The sequence below is a fragment of the Psittacula echo genome (genome assembly GCF_963264785.1).
Source record: "Psittacula echo genome assembly, chromosome: 7".
Classification (NCBI taxonomy): domain Eukaryota; kingdom Metazoa; phylum Chordata; class Aves; order Psittaciformes; family Psittacidae; genus Psittacula; species Psittacula echo.
Window position 1 is genome coordinate 61,014,977 of NC_137740.1, and position 18,756 is coordinate 61,033,732.

At 37.0% G+C, this 18,756-nt stretch overlaps 1 protein-coding gene across 6 annotated transcripts in view; it reads left to right on the forward strand.

The window, feature by feature from the left end:
* WDR33 (WD repeat domain 33) overlaps window positions 1–18,756 on the forward strand; it is a 68,910-nt gene that overhangs the window by 6,786 nt on the left and 43,368 nt on the right. For all 6 annotated transcript variants that reach the window (XR_013957308.1, XM_080622405.1, XM_080622406.1 and 3 more), the window contains exons 2-7: window positions 10,192–10,416; window positions 12,018–12,086; window positions 13,067–13,171; window positions 13,809–13,904; window positions 14,397–14,548; window positions 16,322–16,419. Coding sequence is in view for 5 of the 6 variants with exons in the window: in XM_080622405.1 (XP_080478531.1) it covers window positions 10,213–10,416; window positions 12,018–12,086; window positions 13,067–13,171; window positions 13,809–13,904; window positions 14,397–14,548; window positions 16,322–16,419 (724 nt within the window). In the remaining variant the exon portion in view is untranslated. The remainder of the gene's footprint in view (window positions 1–10,191; window positions 10,417–12,017; window positions 12,087–13,066; window positions 13,172–13,808; window positions 13,905–14,396; window positions 14,549–16,321; window positions 16,420–18,756) is intronic.

An 18,756-nucleotide genomic window follows, 5' to 3' on the forward strand; every position in this document is an offset into this window, starting at 1 on the left:
GTTTACGTATACACTAGACTTTCGATCTTAAATGAAGCAGGTACTGCAGAACTACACATTTGAATCTCTCTTTATCCATGTAAATAATCTACAGTCAGAACTTTACTTGACAAAGTAAGCTACAAGTGCTGTTTTCTTTCACTATTTGAATAATTTTGGGGGGTGTGTTTGATGGGATTTGGGTTTTATTTAAACTTCTTTGACCAGTAAGTCAATAATGGGAAGCATTGCTAATTTAATTGAATTTCTCTAGCAGAGTTCATAAGGCTTGTTAGTAGCATTGTGTGATTTGATCAAGTTTGAATTGTTCTCTCCAGTTCTGCTGGAATCAAAAACCTTTGGGAGAGGGTAACAGTCTCCTTGGATATTGATAGGAAAATACTGTGGGGTAGTATGTTATAGGGCATTTATTCTGCAGTGTGTCTGTAAAAGTGTTTAGCATCTTCTTAACTTGACTACATGAAGTATGTAAATGACCTTGATATGTCCAGAAGATGGAGGAGCTTTGTCACACAAAGCCTCCATTTCTGCATGCAAATTAGGCTGTAGAGATGGGTGGTGAATGGCTTTTAACGTTAAATATGCAATTAAATAAAAATAAGTTCTTTTTAAATGTTCTACTGTAGTATAAAATCTCTTTTTGGAGATATAAGTAGAAAAATAACCTTCAAAGTATTGTTAGTAACTACTGAAAAACATTGCTTTTAGTTGTGGGTTTTGTTTTTTACCTTCTTACACTTCTCACCATATAAAGGCACGTATTTTTCACATGATCACACATGATAGCACTGTTTCCCTTCCTCCGCTTCCCCTTTCTGGACTGCAGTTTCTTAGTTATGGAACCTTAAGACACTATTCTTCTACCTTTACTTAAGCGAAAACTTGGTATGGCAAAGCATTGCTTTGTCAGAAGACTGCCCTAACTGGTGTTTAAGGGGATGGGAGGCAAACCAACCAACTGAAACAAAATGCAAAAACCCCAAAAACATTCTTTGAGTCACAAAGTAGAAATTTTCTTAATTATTTTCTTTTGATGATTTCAACATTTGCTTTTATATAAAAGTTGTAAGAGTTCTATATAGGTTTGTTAAACGTTCAGTAAATAAAGGTTATGAAAGGTGAGTTCTTTATAAAAAATTGCATCTCTTAATAATTCCCAAGTCTTAGTAAAAAGAGCTTTGGTATCTTCTTGGTAGCATGGAATTTGCAACTCTTAGGGACTCTGATACTCAATATATTAAATTTAATATATTAAAATGTATGGTTTTGTTTCACAGTGTGAAGCGAATCGAACTGTTGTTAGATTCTATGGACCTTGTTCTCCTTATCATCAGAATTTCAGTAGGTCGTTTCTGAAACCAAGTTACTTACTGCATTTCCCTACTTAAGTTGCCCTGCTGACTGCTGTAGTCTTTCTAGTCCTCCCTTCTCAGCTGTTGGTGTGTTTTATGCAAATGAGAACTTGAGTCTCACAAGGTGTTATTTCCTCCCAGGAGCCAAGTGTAGACAAATGAAAGCAATGTGGCTGTATTTTTTTCCATCTGGGACCTAAATAATTGTCTCTGGAATCCAGTAAAGTTCCAGCTCAATCTCAAGTAAGCTGAGGAGGAAAGATTATAGTCTTGTGATTTGCGGGGGGTTATGTACTTAAACAGTAGCACTTAAGTCAAGAGGTACCTTAGTATGCTTGAGGAATGGCTCAGCAGAAATGTTCTGAGGATTAGCAAGGAGACGTGCAGTTTTCCATGTGCAGGCATAGCCTTACAAAATTGTACAAGCTAAAGAGTGACTGGCTACATAACAGTCAGTAGGACCTGGCAGTTCCAGTGAATGCAAAGTTGAACATGAACCAACAGTATGTTCTCCTTACAAATCAGGAGGAGCATTGCAAGCTGATTCAGCTGTTGGTTTCAGGTTTTTTTGGTTTTTTTTTTTGGAGATTAGTGCTGGTTCAGCAGGTCTTGATACAATAACCAGCTGAAGAATATCTTGATATTTAAAATCAGGAAGGATGAGAAGCCTTTTTTGCCTTTCATCTACTTTTCCTTTGTTGTTTTCTAGTCTTTGTCATGCTGTGTTATGTGATTTAAAGCTAGCCTTCAATTTTGTTTCCAAACAGGTAGCTCCAAGGTAAGGCAGCATCATAAATCACTTCAGTATGAAAACCAATCTGGATATATTTCAGCCAGTTACAGTGAATTGCTATCATCATAGATATTCACAGTAGTAAAAGTTTGGATTATAATCTAAATGCAGGTCTTGACAACTCCTGACAGAAGTCAAGATGAATGAATATATTGGTAGTTTACACAGAAGAAGAATATTATTATTAAACTACTGTGAGTCAACTTTAACTTAAAGCAAAATTATCAAATTTGTAATACTGAAATCATGACAGCAGACTAAATCTTGTTCATCTAATATGATAACTGAGGTTTAGTTGCAGTCCGCTGAACATCCTCATATTGCAATTGATTACTTCTGTGCGTGTTTTGAAGTACACCTCAGGTAACTTTCTGTACAGATTGCATTTGTGAGGTGCAGAGAGGGCATCATTCTAGACTGTATTGTGGCCATAGTGGTAAAGCCAGATGTGTTTTGAGTCTTGTGAAAGTATTTTGCCTTTTTTATGATATGCATAAGCATCTTGCATGTGTAAATGTCTACTTTGAAATGAGTCAAGGGTTTAGTTTGAGCATAAAATGGGTAATGTTTGAGATTTATGTGATTATTAGCTATTTGTATAGCACTAGAAATTCAAAATCCAGGAAGTGTTAAATATGTGTATATCTTATGTGCATGCAGCTAAGCAGACTGAGCTGTTTAAGGTTGTTCTGTAAGCTGATACTCTTAGACTGGCTGTTAGAAGTTATTTTTTCCCCCCTGATAGCCCATTCTCCCTTGGGCTTTTAGATGTCTTCATTTGTCTGTATGCTTTCTGTACTATTTCAGAGGTTATTTGGCATAGTGTGTTTGTGTGTGAAACTTCAGAGTTTCTTCCTGCAGATTATAAGCGCTTTGAATCAAAGACTGCATCAAAATAATGACATTTTGCCAGGTCTTGCTCACTGAAAGATGGTTATTTTCTTGATACGTTAGTTGTGTTGTATCTTCTATCCTTTCAAACTCTGTATTGTGTGTATGAAGTTAAGGGGGGGAAATACTACTGCATTTTTAGGTCCTTGATCATGCTTGTGTGGTAGATTCTGGGCTGTGTGTGAAACAAAAATCTTTGGAGTGTCTCCAAATAAGAAGAGGATGCTGAACCCTTTTAGGGAGAGTAGTTTATTTTGACTTACCGAATGATAAACTTTAGTATCCTTCAGTGTTTTTAATGAAGACACAGGAGATGTTAATTTTATTTTTTTTTTTGTTTCCTATTGGAATAGAATGACTGGAATGGGGAAAGCTGCCAAATCCTTCCCTCCCCTCTTTGCATGGTCAGAACATAAACCCCATTTCTAGGAAAATTTTGTTCATAAATAGAACACAATAGAGAATGGATACTAATGTATGTTGGGAGTACAGGGTAGAACTGTGGAAATCTGCATGCTGCAGAGACCAGTAATGTTGCTTAACGGCAGTCCTGTATAATACAGTTCTGTATTTTTGTCTTGAGTTCTGTAATTTGGCTTATTACAGACCTCCAGCACCTGTGGATAATTGAGTCTGTTCTCAGATTGTAAGAATGATCTTGTGTTTCTTAGGCTTAAACTTACTATACTCATGTTTGCATGTCTTCTAGAAAATCTTGAAATCCACATATAAAAATGCAGAAAAGTACATGCTGTTGCCATGCCTTTTGTAATTCAAAAGTGGGAATAGGCTTTTAAATACTTAAAAGGACAAGATCCTTATCCAATCTTTTTCTACTCATACAAGTTGTGGGGTTTGTTGTTTTTGGGTTTTTTTCTTCCTGCTTTTGACAAAAGTAGATAATTTCATCGCTATAGGGCAGGTTGGCACTTCGTTGTTGCATCTCATTGTCTGATGGAAACTTGCCTTCCTACTGGAGCATATGCTCTTTTTACAGAAAGTGGTGTTTGTTTAGTGAGTGAAGATAAGTCACAGAGTAGCTTTGAAGATGAGAATGTATGGGGGTTTTTTTAAACTACTTTTATTTTCCTGCCTAATGCCGCCATTATCTTTCATAACTAGGATACAGTGCAGTTATACAACTGCAAATCAGCCAAAGTCCGTAGCATTCTCTTTGGACTGAGTTTGCTCTATGTTAAAAAAAAAAAAACCAAAAACAAACAAACAAAAAAACCAACAACCCCACCCCCCCAAAAAAAGACTTTATAAAAAGTACTTGTGAAATTAAGACTTTTGAGTGCCTCAGAGGTGCGCGGTTTTCATAGTTTAGGTGATTAAATATTTCTTAAATACAGTAGGAAACAAACACAAAGCAATTCAAGGAATTGGTCAAATTAATATAATCTTCACGAGATCTGCAGATTGGCGTAATTTTTCATTTTCTGTAATGCTTCTGTGTTTTCAAGGTGGAATCTTCTAATGTGCTGTGAAGGAAACTTATGATTAATCTTTTCAGAAAAAGGGTAACATTTGGATAGAACAGAAACGAAGTTGCTTCTACTGTGAGAGATAAATTCATTGGCATACACACAAATTAGTTTCAGCAGATTTCAGGTGTATCTTCAGAACAATGTGGTGGAAGCTTGCTGCTGCTACTGCTCTTTTTACTGTGTTAGTGACATGAGTTTCTGATCCTTCTAAATTGTAAGCACTTTTGTTTCAATGAATGAAGCAAAGGAGATGCAGAAACACTGTTTCAAAGCTAATCTTTCAGGTTAATTTCCTAAGAGAGAGGGATTTTTTTGGAAATACCTAATTTAGGCAGTTTAAAATATTTGGGAGACTGTTTCCTTGAGATGGCTTGGCTTGCAAAAATGAACAACTCTTTCTCTATGTAACCCTCAACCTGATGATTTTATGCTTTCAAGAAATGCTAAACAGCCTGTCACTCTCTTCAGCCCTTAACCAGGATGGCTGGCTCTATTCCTGTGTAATGGAGAAATGATGTGTGTACATGCAAGTGGCTTTTTTGTTGTTGTTCAGTTGTTTTTCCAAAGATGGCAAAAATAGAACATTTATGTCTGGAATATATTCTCCCATGTAATTCTCTTGTACTGGGAAGAGATAAAAGAGTCTCGGGTAAGCAAAAAGACTGGGTGATGAAATCAAGGAAGAGCTTTCCTGAAAATGTTTCAAGATGAGGAAAGCATGGAAGGATCCACTGCTGGTCTCCAGAGCAGAGATGCGCATTCTTCCTAAGGAGGAAAGAAAGGAGAATTTTCTGGAACTCAGTGTTTATAGTCTAAAAGAGGAAGAAGAGTCTCCAGAGCAGAGATGCGCATTCTTCCTAAGGAGGAAAGAAAGGAGAATTTTCTGGAACTCAGTGTTTATAGTCTAAAAGAGGGAAGAGAAGAACTTTAATGTGTTTGGTCTGATAGGTTTGGGGGTTTTTTTTTCAGATGTGCTTACAGATTGCTTAATTACAAATAAGAAATGCAGAGGTGAGGTTATTCAGAGATTACTGTTTACTAAAGTGGTATCTATACCTTGTAGTAGATACAACTGTGCTTGTCTAATCAAAGAAACAGTGTTTTCTAGTGATGTATTGAACAATAAACTTAAGCTAACTTTACATGGTGGTGTTCTTCTCTTACACTTCTGGCTCAGAAAGCTGAGGTGGTGGTTTTCATTGTGTTGTAGGTTTTTACTAAATGTCTGAAACATGTTTTAGACTCCTGTGTGCTATTCAATGTAAATACTTGCTGTTAATTTTATACTGTAAAAGTGCTTGCTTTAAAGCCTGTGTGTGCTTTAACTATCTAATATGTACTTAAAGGAGTAGTATACAGATTCAGGATACTTTTAGCACTTGTTCTGTTGTTTGTTTTCCTTTGCTGCTGTAGCCATTTCAGGGACATGTCTTTTAAGCTGCAGCTTGTTCTGTTTAAAGGGCAGTATAGGGTTTGCCGAGTCACTGACTGCTTGCACTCCCCAGGAGAACAGCCTTCTGTTCTAGCATTTGGCAACATACTTTTATTTTGATGTATCCACGTTATTACTGTGTTACACCCAAGTTGCTTCACCTCATTTTAATATGCAAGTGTGTTTTAGTTTCATTTTGGTGCACATCATTAATGGTGATTGTTACTTTTTTTGGATAAACTATATAAAGTTTGTCAATATTATACTTAAATCAGTTTATTTTCTTTTAGTATTGAACTATCTGTATGAAGTGACATGTTGAATAGCAGCCATGACACTCTCGTTCTTCAAGCTTTACCTGATTAAAGCAGTGTAGGATGATACTTTGGTGGTTTTATTTTGGTTTGAGTAGCCTAATTTGCTCTATTTAGTCAAGTTATATGTGAATTGCTTTGCTTTTATGATTTCAGGCAACAAAGCCCAAATCTGTAAATTTTCAGAACTTACCGAGGTATCAAAGGAATTTTGGTATCAAAGGAACAGCTATACCCAAATAAGCTGATGGGATAATAATGTTACTAAATGCATTATCCCATTCATTCTCTCCATCAGTCCACCTATTCTGTGATACTATGCTGCCTTTGGGTATGTGTGTGTTTGATGGTTAAGCAACAGCAGTGGACATCTTTGGTACTGTCACAAACTCCTTGACATCTCTTACGTAGTTTCTTCTGTTCTGTTCTCTCTCAACTCAATTCTTTTTAATTTGTCTTGTTTTTTAACCTGTATCTATTTTTCAGATTTCTCATTTACTCTCTCTTTCTTGACTGACCTTGCTTCTCAGTGTTTTTGCTTCTGTAATTGCTCCCACTCGTACGGCATTTATTCTAACTTGTCTTTGGGCTTTTTTTGTCCATCCATTTGATTGCATTTCTCAGGTCTGTCTTCTGTCATTTGAACTGAAAACTAGGCCCAGATACTTATCTTCTAGTGTTACTGGATGGCTCTGTCTTTGCTCAGTGAATTAATTATATATTCTCTGTATATCCCAAATACTTTTATTTAACACACACACACACACCCCCACACACACACCCCCCAACTATATGAAATCTAGTCAACTTTGAAAGTGGTATTTGTGGTGGAACTAGCCTATACCTGGTGTTGGAAAAATCTTGCTGTTGCTTCTAATTTTGTGGTAAGGAAAAAATAGTCTTGCGTTTGAACCCTTGTTGATGGACTCCAAATAAAATCTAAGTTTGGTACTTTGCTTAAAAAATGAAATTGGATGTTACTACTCTGGATTATACTTTGTCCTCTAATACTTGTTTGCATGTTTCTACTCACGCTCCCAATACAGCAGGAGGTTTAGCTGTAGACACACTGAATCAGAATACAGTTGGTATGAGATGTATCAGGAGAGCATGTTGAGGCATTGGTTTGCTGCAACAAAAGATGAAGTAGGATACTGGTAACTAAAATGTTAAATGGATATATTTGACTGGAGTGGAGACTTTTGGAAATAAATGTTCCAGGTTATCTGATAAATGAATCTGAACAAACCCACCACCACCCTCTCCCCTGACCTTCATTTGTAAAACTTCCTTGTTTGGAAGCTTCTATCTGTGCGTATATACTCCTTTTATGTGTCTGTTCACATATATATATATGTATGTATGATGTATGCAAATTACTTGGGCATTTATAACTGCAAGTAGGACGCTTTTTGTGATAGAGGCAGTGATCTAAAAAGTTGGAGAAACAGTTTGGAACATAAACCCTTCGTTTTCCTAATCCTGGGTCATCTCCCTTGTCATGTTGTTGAAGGTGTGATGCCACGTATTGTCCTGTCATAATCATGAACTTGGAAGGGTTTGGAGGCACAAAGAGGTGTAATTAATGTGTTTATGCCTTTGGTCACCTTTTAAACAATAGATTTTGCTGCTGTTGATTGCATGTATAGTGCATGTTGTTTATGGGAAGCAAAGATAGATGCTGCTTGTGATAAATTCCTCCATATCATAGCTAATGCTTTATTCACCTGTGTTAGTACAGATGTGTGCCTTTGAAAAAATATCTTTTTCCCTCTGGTTTAAAGCCCTAGTTGGTATAGAAGTGTATATCTTTAGACTTGAGAGAGAGTAGTACTGGAAATTCTGCCCCCCCCCCCTTTTTTTTTTTAACCTTGAGTAATTAATAAGTTTTTAAACTGCATTAAAAAGGCCATTAATGGGCTTCCATGTTTGATGCCAGCTTGCTTTGCTCGTTTGAAGAAGCTGCTTTATCTTTTGATATAAAAGCACTACTATCTTTTTGAATTTACGTTTTGAGATCTAATACCTGAAGCTTTCTGTATGAGTTAGCTTCCTTCTGACAAGTTTTAAGGGAATCTGATAATAGTGTTAGGGGTACTTGACATACTTCCCGCATGAGAAAGTTTTGATGTCTTTTTCTTGTTTCAGATGAGCTTAATGTTGTAGTAATCGTGGTGTTACAGTGGTGTTATGGATGTGGTGGTACTGGGAGGAAGACATGGTGTCTTAATAGACCACCTGGTATTAGACAGCTTTCAGGCAAGTGAGGCTTTCAGCCCCAAGATTAAGGTTTATTTATTTGAAAGCTGGTCTCTTTCCAGTTACTGAGAATTTGTCTAATAAAAGATGAAACTCCTGCCAAAGGTCTTAAATTTCCTTGCTTTATTTAAGGAAACATGCTGGTTTAGTTTGGACTTGTTTGTCTTGAATGGAGAGTAGTTGTAGTGGCCTTAGTTTGTTTTTTCCTTGTACATCAGAGTTGTTTGTGTAGCTAACAGCCAGGTGTCATAGCTTTTTTTTGTAGCTGGCCTGTCACACTTTCAGTTACCAGTGGGAAGGGGTGTGTGAATTCCAATGTGAAGGTTAATACCTTCCCTGTGCCAGAAATCTGACTGATATTTAAAATGCAAACTGCTCCTTGTAGTTACAAAGAACCTCTTAGTAAGAATCAAAACTATGCATTACTTTCAAACCCCTTTTATGTCCAGTACTTCTATCTTAAATTTATTTTGCTGTTTAAAAAAATGGCACATTTTTCAGTTATTTGGGTCAAAAAAGAAGAGATAAAATTTAAGACCGGCAGTTGAACCAGTTTTCCAACTCTTTCAAATTGAGGCTAGAAGGAAATAGGAAAGTCCGTTAATGAATGAAACAGATCATTTCAACCTAAAAAAACCAAACCAACAAACCACCAGATGTAGTTCTAATCTTTATTAAATGCACTTTGTATAAGCACTTTAGCCTTCATACAAAGGAGGATTGCTTGGATTTTTGCATTCCCTTAATGACAGTGGCAGGTTCTAATTGAAAATTATTTCCAAAATAGGGGTTAAAAGTCGAAAATCGAAGTTGAGATTTTTGTCGGTTCAGAGTGTAGCACTGCTTAGTATAAAGTTAGTATGTACTTCAAAGACGGTGTCTGTTATAGTTTTCAGTTGTGAAGAGGTTGCTATAATCTCATTAAAGGATTTTACGGGCTGAAAAATTAATTTAGCCTCAATTCCCTCTGTCAGAAAAAAACCTGAATATTTTTTGTCCCCCTGCCTTGCATATTTTCTGAACATCCTCAGTGGGTTTTGTTGGGAGAAAGTGATGTTTGATGTTACCAAACTTTGATAAATTTACCAAACCTTGATAAATAGGTAATCCATTTATTTTGCAGTAAAGGAATTGAAGGTATACCTAGAGGTAGAATGTGATCTGTGCTGTGCTTACTATGAATTATGTAAAGGGAATGTAATTTTATTTTTAGGTCCTAGAAAAAGGTTTTGAGGCAGCCATTTAAAACTTTTTTCCTTGTTGATATTTAAATGAATTCGTAACTAATATGGTGTTTCCTGTTGTATATTGAATGTGAAATATCTTCTGTTGAATGATCTTACCATTTCTTGCATTTACTTGTGCTTATTTTTACTGAGGGATTCTTTTCCCATGCGATTCTAGCTTAGGGGTGGTGATGCAAACTTTATAGTGATCTGTTTCAAAACAGAATTCTTCTTGCTAGAGAACAAGGTACTTAACCACTTTAATTGTCACTGTTAGTGGCACAGGGGAAGAATAATTCAAGGAACCTGCAGATATTTCTTCCCAATAAACAATTCTTCGTGAAGTTGTTACTCATTCTTGTAAACGTAGTGGGGATACTAATGTGGAGTTTTTATCATTGTTATTAAGTAACCAAGTGTTTTGCTTTTTGCAGACTTCCAGAAACAAGACAGCCATGGCCACAGAAATTGGCTCTCCGCCCCGATTTTTCCACATGCCAAGGTTCCAGCACCAGGCGCCTCGGCAGTTGTTCTACAAAAGACCTGACTTTGCACAGCAGCAAGCAATGCAACAGCTTACTTTTGATGGAAAGCGGATGAGAAAAGCTGTGAACCGGAAGACCATAGACTACAATCCCTCTGTGATTAAGTATTTGGAGGTTAGTTAATTTTCTGGCTTTGTTTGGAAAGCTTTTCTTGCCTGACATTTGTAATCGTGCTTTTCAGTGTCCAAAGAGCAATCTAGAATTCTGGAAGATCTACTGCTGCATTTTCAAACTAAATGACAAATGCTTATAAATTCGGTAGAGTGTGAATAAAAAGGGTGTTGGTCCTTGGTAATAAAACTGCACATGCACACAGCTGAATTTGGCGTGTGTGTATCCACCAGTTTTTACATTCAGTCTTTGAATTTCAACTTGGAGCGCACTTGAGTGTTTTGTGTGATGTTCTGACTTCTCAGTGAACATAAAACCTCATTCTGTAATGTAATTGTTCTTATTTTGAATTAGAAATTTCCTGAAATGGGAGATAAACTGTTACCCCCTTCCCCTCCGAAACCAGGGCACCATAAAAATGTTTTCTCATCATTCTACTAAATAGCATTGAAACTTGCGCTGTGATCTCTGAAAGTCCCTTTCTGTACGGTTAATACCTAAAGAACAACTTCAAGTGAAGTTTTATTGAGTAAATGTTCCTGTAAAAATGCTTATTTAATATTATTGATGGGGTAGTATTAATTTTTTAAATATAATTATATGATCAAGATTTACTGTACAATTATACGATCAATATTTTCTGGATATTAGCTCAGAAGAAGTAGAATCCAATCTGTACATACAGGGATTGTTGGAATCTCAGCAGCAACATTGCAAGAACATGATGAAATTGATTTTATGTGGCTTGTGCACGATTATAGCTTTTAGGTGTTGACAGTTGGAAGGTTTTCTTAATAATAAATTACCTCCTAAGATCTGTTTAGACACTGAACATTTGAAACACATTTTTATGTTTTAGAAATGTCCCCCCAAAAAAAATTTAGTAGTTCAGGACCTTTTGGTTTGGTTTTTTTTTGTGTGTGGCAGTAATAAGCACCCTCAAACTTCTGTTCATGAAAAACAACCAAAAATCAGATCTGTGTGTTTTGCCTTACACAAAGTTAGGATACACCAGAATTCCAATTTGGTCCCGACTTCAATTTGACTGATTTAACTTGATGTGGTACTATTAGAAACATAACTTGCTTTTGGCGTAAGAAATTCTAGCGAACTGCAGTAGTGTCTGCTGGAAGTGTTTTACCTAGAATTTTAGCTTTTGTTGCTAATATGTACACAGATCCAAATTGTTAAAATGCACAGCACAAAGCTGAAATACTTTTATGTTTAATTCATGTCAAGTGTTTTTGGAAAAGTTTGATAGCTTTTAGAGTACCTATTAGCCTGGGCAGCAAAGAACCAGTCATCTTTGTTACAGTTGTGTGCCTTATTACATGGGACTGCTCTTTTTATATTGTTAAGCTGTAATTTTAGAAGAGCTGCTTTAGTCTGATGAAGTGAAGACTTCAGGCTTTCTTGAATCTTTTGTTTATGCTGTACAATTTCTACAGGTGTCCTGAGACCAAAGTATTTTAACAAAGTTCATTTAAAATCATTGGAGTGCTTTGGAATTTCCAAATTAAGCCATCAGTGTGTTCCTTTATTTTCTGTTGTTTAACAGTGAAGTGTAGTGGTGGTATGAACTAGGATTTTTTTTCCTCTTCCAGAATAGAGTATGGCAGAGAGACCAGCGAGATATGCGAGCAATCCAGCCTGATGCAGGGTATTATAACGATGTAAGTACAGTGTTTTCTATTTCATGATGATCTGTGCATGAAAATTTTCCAGGAAATGTGAAAGATTCTGTCTATCAGCTGAGGTTATCTTTCTGGCTCACAAGAGGCCCTAAAGATTTGAAGGTTATCTTGATTCTGCATTATCTTGTTCTGTTGGTATTCATGTCCCACGTGTTGCCTGGCTGGCAAATAATGTCAGTGAGCTGTTTGCTCACTTCTCCCAGGCTGCCCCTGTGGTATGGGGAGGAGAATCAGAAAAAGGTAAAACAGTGGATTGAGATAAAAGCAGTTGAATTACTGGGGGGAAAAAAAGTAAAATATAACTGTAATAATAATTTTAATGAAAAGGAGAAGGAAGTATAAACCACAAGAAAATAACAAGCAAATCATGGTACAGTTGCTCACCACCTGGTGACTGCCCCTAAGCAGCAGCGATCTGTGCCTTCTGGGTAACTCCCCCCTGTTTCTACACTGAGCATCATGTGCTGTGGTGTAGAATATCCCTTTGGCTAGTTTGGGTTGGGTGTCCTGACTCTGCTTCCTCCTGTCTTCTTGTCTCTCCTCACTGGCAGAGCATGAGAGACTAGGAAGTTCTTGATCAGGTTAAGTGCTACTGAGCAACAACTAAAACATCAGTGTGTTATCAGCACAGTTTTCAGACTAAAGTCAAAATACAGTGCTGCACCAGCTGCTTGGAAGAAAACTAATTCTATCCCAGCTGAAACCATGACAGAAGAGCATCTGAAATTGGATAGGCTTTAATTTTTGGAAAAAAAGAACTCTCATAATGCTCTAAGCTTTCCAAGATGCTAGTTCTGGATGTTTGAGGTGTTAAATCACACAGACATTTGAACACTTTTGGTAATATCCCTGCAAATGAAAAGCTTGGTTTTCCAAAAATGGGTATTCAGTATGTATGCTCTTCTTGCAGTTTCTAGTTAGAAATGTTATTACTAAATTTTTTGTTTGTTCTCTCACAGTTGGTCCCTCCTATAGGAATGCTGAACAACCCTATGAATGCTGTAACAACAAAATTTGTTCGGACATCTACTAATAAAGTAAAATGCCCAGTGTTTGTTGTTAGGGTGAGTATAGTGTTGGATTCACTTAGTTGTATTGTCTTCATTCACATTAGAATGATATTCTTAAGTGAATCAAGAAAGAAGATAACAGATAAAGCATTTCCAAATAAAACCAGCATGTAGAATGTATTGACTATTTCTTTGTCTAGTCTTTCTGTGGATGGTTTTAGGAAATTGGAAGGTCTGAGTACAAAATAATTACCTCAGTTGAGTTTGAGGTGCGCCTCCTACTGAGTTTTGTTTCTGCCCATTTTTGAGGGCTAATATGTCTTGATTCTCAGAAGAAAAGGCAGTTTGGTCTCTGATCCTTGACTCTTATGGCATCTTTTAACTTTTCCATGATGTCAGTGATATTGTTTAGTATGCATATTGTGCTGGGAATGTGTCGGTGCCCATAAGTTGTTACTTTTCTACAGCTACATTTTTTTTTTCCATTGCTTTTACAGTGGGCTTTGTCCTCTTGTTATTAAAGTCAAAAGCCTTCTGGCACAGTTCTATATTTTTGTCTGTCTCACATCCTCTAGAAAGTCATTAAGGAAATTGCAGTTTCCCTGGAAGAAGCTCATGATTTATTTGTAGAATTGTGAAGGACTATTTGAATGTTATATTTGCACAGTTTAGTTATACTTTTCTTTTGCAGTGGACTCCTGAAGGGAGACGTTTGGTCACTGGTGCATCTAGTGGAGAGTTCACTTTATGGAACGGACTGACTTTCAATTTTGAAACGATATTGCAGGTAAATTCATCTATCAAGATTTCTGTGTATTTCCTGAGGTCTTGGGAGCATGTTTTAGGAAAGCATCTTCACCCTGCTCATCATGAGTTTCTGGTCTAAGTGTGGTAGTTGGAGCCTTGTAGGTCTTTTATGTTTGTATTCTGCTCTGATTCCATGTCAGACCATGGCTAAAGGCAATTCATTTAATGCTTCTCATTCCATCTTCATATGCTGTACTAACTATTCTCAAGGGCATACTCTCACTATTTTTAAATAAAAAAGAGCCATTTTGGAAACGCAGTGCAAATACTCTTCATTTATTATGTAAGAGACCATTGTATGCAGAGTAAGGGATATTTTTTTGCTGCAATAACATCGTGAATCTAATTAGTTCATCATTGTGTTCACTTCTTTGTTGCAACTGTTAAGTAGAAACTTTACTAACTTTTGTGTTTGTGTGGGTCAGATAGTATTTGAACGTGTTTGCTAGAAGTTTTGTTTCTGAATTTACAGGCTCACGACAGCCCTGTAAGGGCTATGACTTGGTCACACAATGATATGTGGATGCTGACAGCAGACCACGGGGGATATGTGAAATACTGGCAGTCCAACATGAACAACGTCAAGATGTTCCAGGCACATAAGGAGGCGATTAGAGAGGCCAGGTTTATACACAATATACCATTTTCTGTAGTACCTATTGCCATGATTAGACTGTTCTCTAAGTGTATTCTGGGTGCAGAAATGCATGGGTTCTGTCAGATTCTGGGAAACTTCCTGCACCACATAAACACAATATTTTCTTTTGTTTCCACATTCTCACCGTTTTGCTGGCACCTTTCTGACTTAGTATTGTCCCAGTATCCGCCTCTGCAATATATTAGAGATGTATTTGTCTGCCGCATTTTGCACTGGTATTCTTTTCATTTTAATATGGTGACAATGTGTATCAGTTATTCCTTTTTATACGCACTGTGTAAGACGACAATTTCATTCCAAATAAAGAATTCAGTCTTTAATAATCTAACTGAATAAAATATAAAGCCTTCAGAAATAAAACACCTGCATAGTTCTCACAAAATAATAAAACACTAAATAAAGTGAAGAACTGCTTGGCTTGGTGAAGCCAAGACTTCCAGTAATACTAAATACCCACGCAGACTGCCACATACAGAAGTCTAATGTTAATACTGAATGGGTTCTTCCAGCTTGAAACTGTAAGCAAGCCATTGAAAAGAAGACTGTAGGGTATTCTCCTGGTTCAGTGTTGATGCCTCAGTTGTGCAAATGTCTATATAAAAAAAATGGAATCTAAAGTGATACTATCAGTAAGATGTAAAAGAACAATGTTTCTAAAGCAAACCTGCACATAATCTTTAGTAAGATACAGAAGTGTTTTTAAAGTAAGCCTGAAGAGAAGCTGCAGATCCAAAATGAAGTTAAAGCAGTGTTTCTTCGGGTTTAGGTGCTGGCCCTTGGTGGTAAAGGTTCACTGCCACAAACCCATTAAAGTCACCATTTTTCTTTAGGATGCAGCATTTTCTGCCAGAGTTTGGTTTTGAGAAGTGCTTACATTGGATTCAGTTACTGTCTGACTATCATGGCTCATACACTGAATTTCTCTGCTATTTTAAGCCCTTTCCTGATTATAAAGATAAAGGATTTTCCAAGGGCTCCATCCTGGTCTTTCACTGCACGAGAAAGGAAGTGAGTGCCTCAGTTGCTGGAGATGTTCTGGCCCTAATCACATCGCTAAATAACCTCTTGCTTTTCCAGTGACTTTCATCAAGCAATATTGACTGTTCGATCTGGAAGCTGCTTCTATGTCTGTAGGATTCTTTTCATGGTGTTGATGGGGTGTAACGAGAGGGATTTTTTTCCAAATTACTTTTGCGATAAGTGGTACACTTGTTTTATATACATTTTTTCCCAACAGTTAATCCAGCTAGCATTTTCCTGTGACCAGCTTTCCCTTATTTTTGCTTCTCTGCTGCAAAGCACCTGCGGATGAAGAGGAGGTTTTCTTTTTATTCCCCCCTAAGAACTGTTCTCTTGTGCTTCTACGCAGTGTCATTATGGTATTCCCCAACATGCAAATCTAGGGTGTCGGGTGTCAGTTCTCAAATCATACTGATGTTGCTTCTCATCCTGCATAGCAAGTGCTACAGTGTGCAGTCATAGATAGGAAGGTGCTAAGAATAAATTGTGGAATATTTTTCCTCTTTTGACGGGACTGCAATGCAATAGTAATCCTATGCTTAATTCATGTCTTGTAATGAAGTGTCATTTGGCAGGCACTGTATTCACTTTAAAGCCCCTATGTTCAAATGCATCCTTCGGTGTATAACACATTAAGTATTATTTTGCCCTGTCTGAGAAGCATAGATAATCTGTTAAATGCTGACTTCTTTCCCCTGCTGTGTGTCTTCATGTAACAGTTTCTCACCCACGGATAATAAATTTGCTACATGCTCTGACGACGGCACTGTTAGAATCTGGGACTTTCTACGTTGCCATGAGGAGAGAATTCTTCGAGGTATGTGTACCAAAAGTACTGATTGGGGTATTTCAAGAGGGGTAAAACCTTTTTATAACTAGGTGTTCACAATACAGAAGTATCAGCTTGTCTACAGGTTTTGTATTACATCCTTGTCTTAAATCCTCCAAACAAGTTTTTGTTTGGCTGCTGCTATAGGTGCTTTATAGTATTTGATAGGCTGCAGTTCACATTGGCTTTACTCTGTTGACTGTCCACTTGGGCTCTAACCAGTGGAGGTGGATATAAAGACATTTTCCTGCTGCTAATGTTAGTAGAAACAGCTGTTTCTGCATCAGGAATACATTGATCTTTCTGCAAAGCTTAATCTTTCTGACCACTTTTAATTCAGAACACACATCTTCATGCAGAGCATTCCATTCTTTTCATGGGAGTGCCTTCCATTATAATTGCTTCAGAGGCAAGGTAGTTACTTTTTCTCAGTCCGTAAGAGAAGAAGAGCAGTTAAGTAGAGAAAACAAGTGAGTAGTCACATCATGCATAGCACATGCAGACGATCCTAGCTTCAGTTCAGTAGTTCTTTGTCCATCATCTGTGTACGCTAACTTCTGGTGCCTTTCCACTGGTGTCGAGTTTTCTCCTTCTCTTGTCGCAATTTTGCTCAGTGGTAACAACAGTTCCTGGCAACCATTCCTTTCTTGCAGAAGATGTCAAAGCTACATAATAGAATATATTAAAGACTGCTATTAGATTTGGGGTTGTAGACATACAGATACACAGCAAAGAAGGTATACAGTAAACACATGGAATTTCAGCTTTAGCGGGGAGCTTTTTAAGTGCTTTCCTAAACTTAAGGTGGATTTTTTTTTTATTTTTATTTCTTCAGTCATGCTTCCAGCTTGGACCTGCATTATGTGTTTTATGAACTAGAGCTCTCCCTGTTTCTCTTGACTCTTAAGCTCTCTTGTTTTACTAATGCATTAGTTTTAAACACCAGTACTTTGAGAAGACATTGGGTTCCAGCGATCCTGCAGCGATGATATTCTAACAGTCTGTGCATAGGCATGAAAGTTGAAGTGTTCTTTGCAGGAGCTGGCAAGCAGGTTGCTAGGCTGTATCATTTACACCTGATATTCTGGAAGGACCCAAACAGTTTTGCTTGATGCTTTAAAAGAGAAGTCATTCTGCACTAAACACATTCTGTACTCTCCTCCAGCTTTGTACTAACTGTTCATTTAAACTGTGTAGAGGAAACAGAGATTTTCTCCATGCAGAGTTGTCAAGATTATGAAAATCCTTCCAAGTCTTCTATATTCTTATGACCTTCTGCAGGAAGTGGGTGTAAAACATTTAATTTGGGCCATAGAGAACAGAACTTGTAATACATTTCCTTCTGTTACCTTGCTTACTTGAACATTACAATTATGACTAGATCTCAAATAGAATTATGCTTTAATTTCTTACCTTATACATCTCAGTATATAATTTTTAGTTTGCAAAATAGCTCTATAAAGAACATATTTGCTTCTGTTTTTTTACCCACAATACACTTCAAAATATTTCTAACTTACATAGAAGATTAAAAGTTTATGTCTCTGGATAAAATTGGACAGGACAGATTATTCCTTGGTTTTGCTGTCAGATAAGGAAAACAATTAGGAAAGCAAAGCAACCCAAACACCCCCACCAAAAAATTCCCCACAACAGAACAAATATAATACCCAAACCCCTGAGTATTGGGAATGGAAAGATGTCTCTGCAACACATGCAAGTTTGGTTTAGTTTTGGTCCCTAAGCACTACTGTGAAGTAGGATCAGAAGACTTATTTAAAAGAGCTGTAAGGGTAACACTTCGTTAGCTTTCTTGTTGAAAAACACTAGCTTTCAGTTTGTTGTTTGGAACTTTAGGAAACTCAACCTCACCTTTTTGCTTCTCCACATACATCCTGCTTTTACATACTGAGGAGTGTGACCTGTAATACTTCTGCTTAGTACAGCCTTCAGATGATGTAAATACACATGCCATTGCCATTCCAATGCTGGTCATCTCCAAATTAAAAATCTGGTGGCCCTCCATTAGAAATACATTTCATTATGTGCAGGAAGTGTTTACATCAAATGCCAGGTTAAGGAATGTTCTTTCCTGCTTTCACAAATCATGCTTCAGGTGTTCTGATTATTATTGGTGCTGTGAAGTTGAAGGCATTTTACAGTGTAGTTTACATCCAAAGGTTCACTTAGTATGGTAAGGGATTCTTCAGGTTATCATAATAAAAATCAAATGTAATTATCAATTTACACTCTTGTAGTCATAAACAAGTTTATAATTCAGGGATGCAGTTTCAGTATATAGGTATTCCTACAGATATTTTCAGA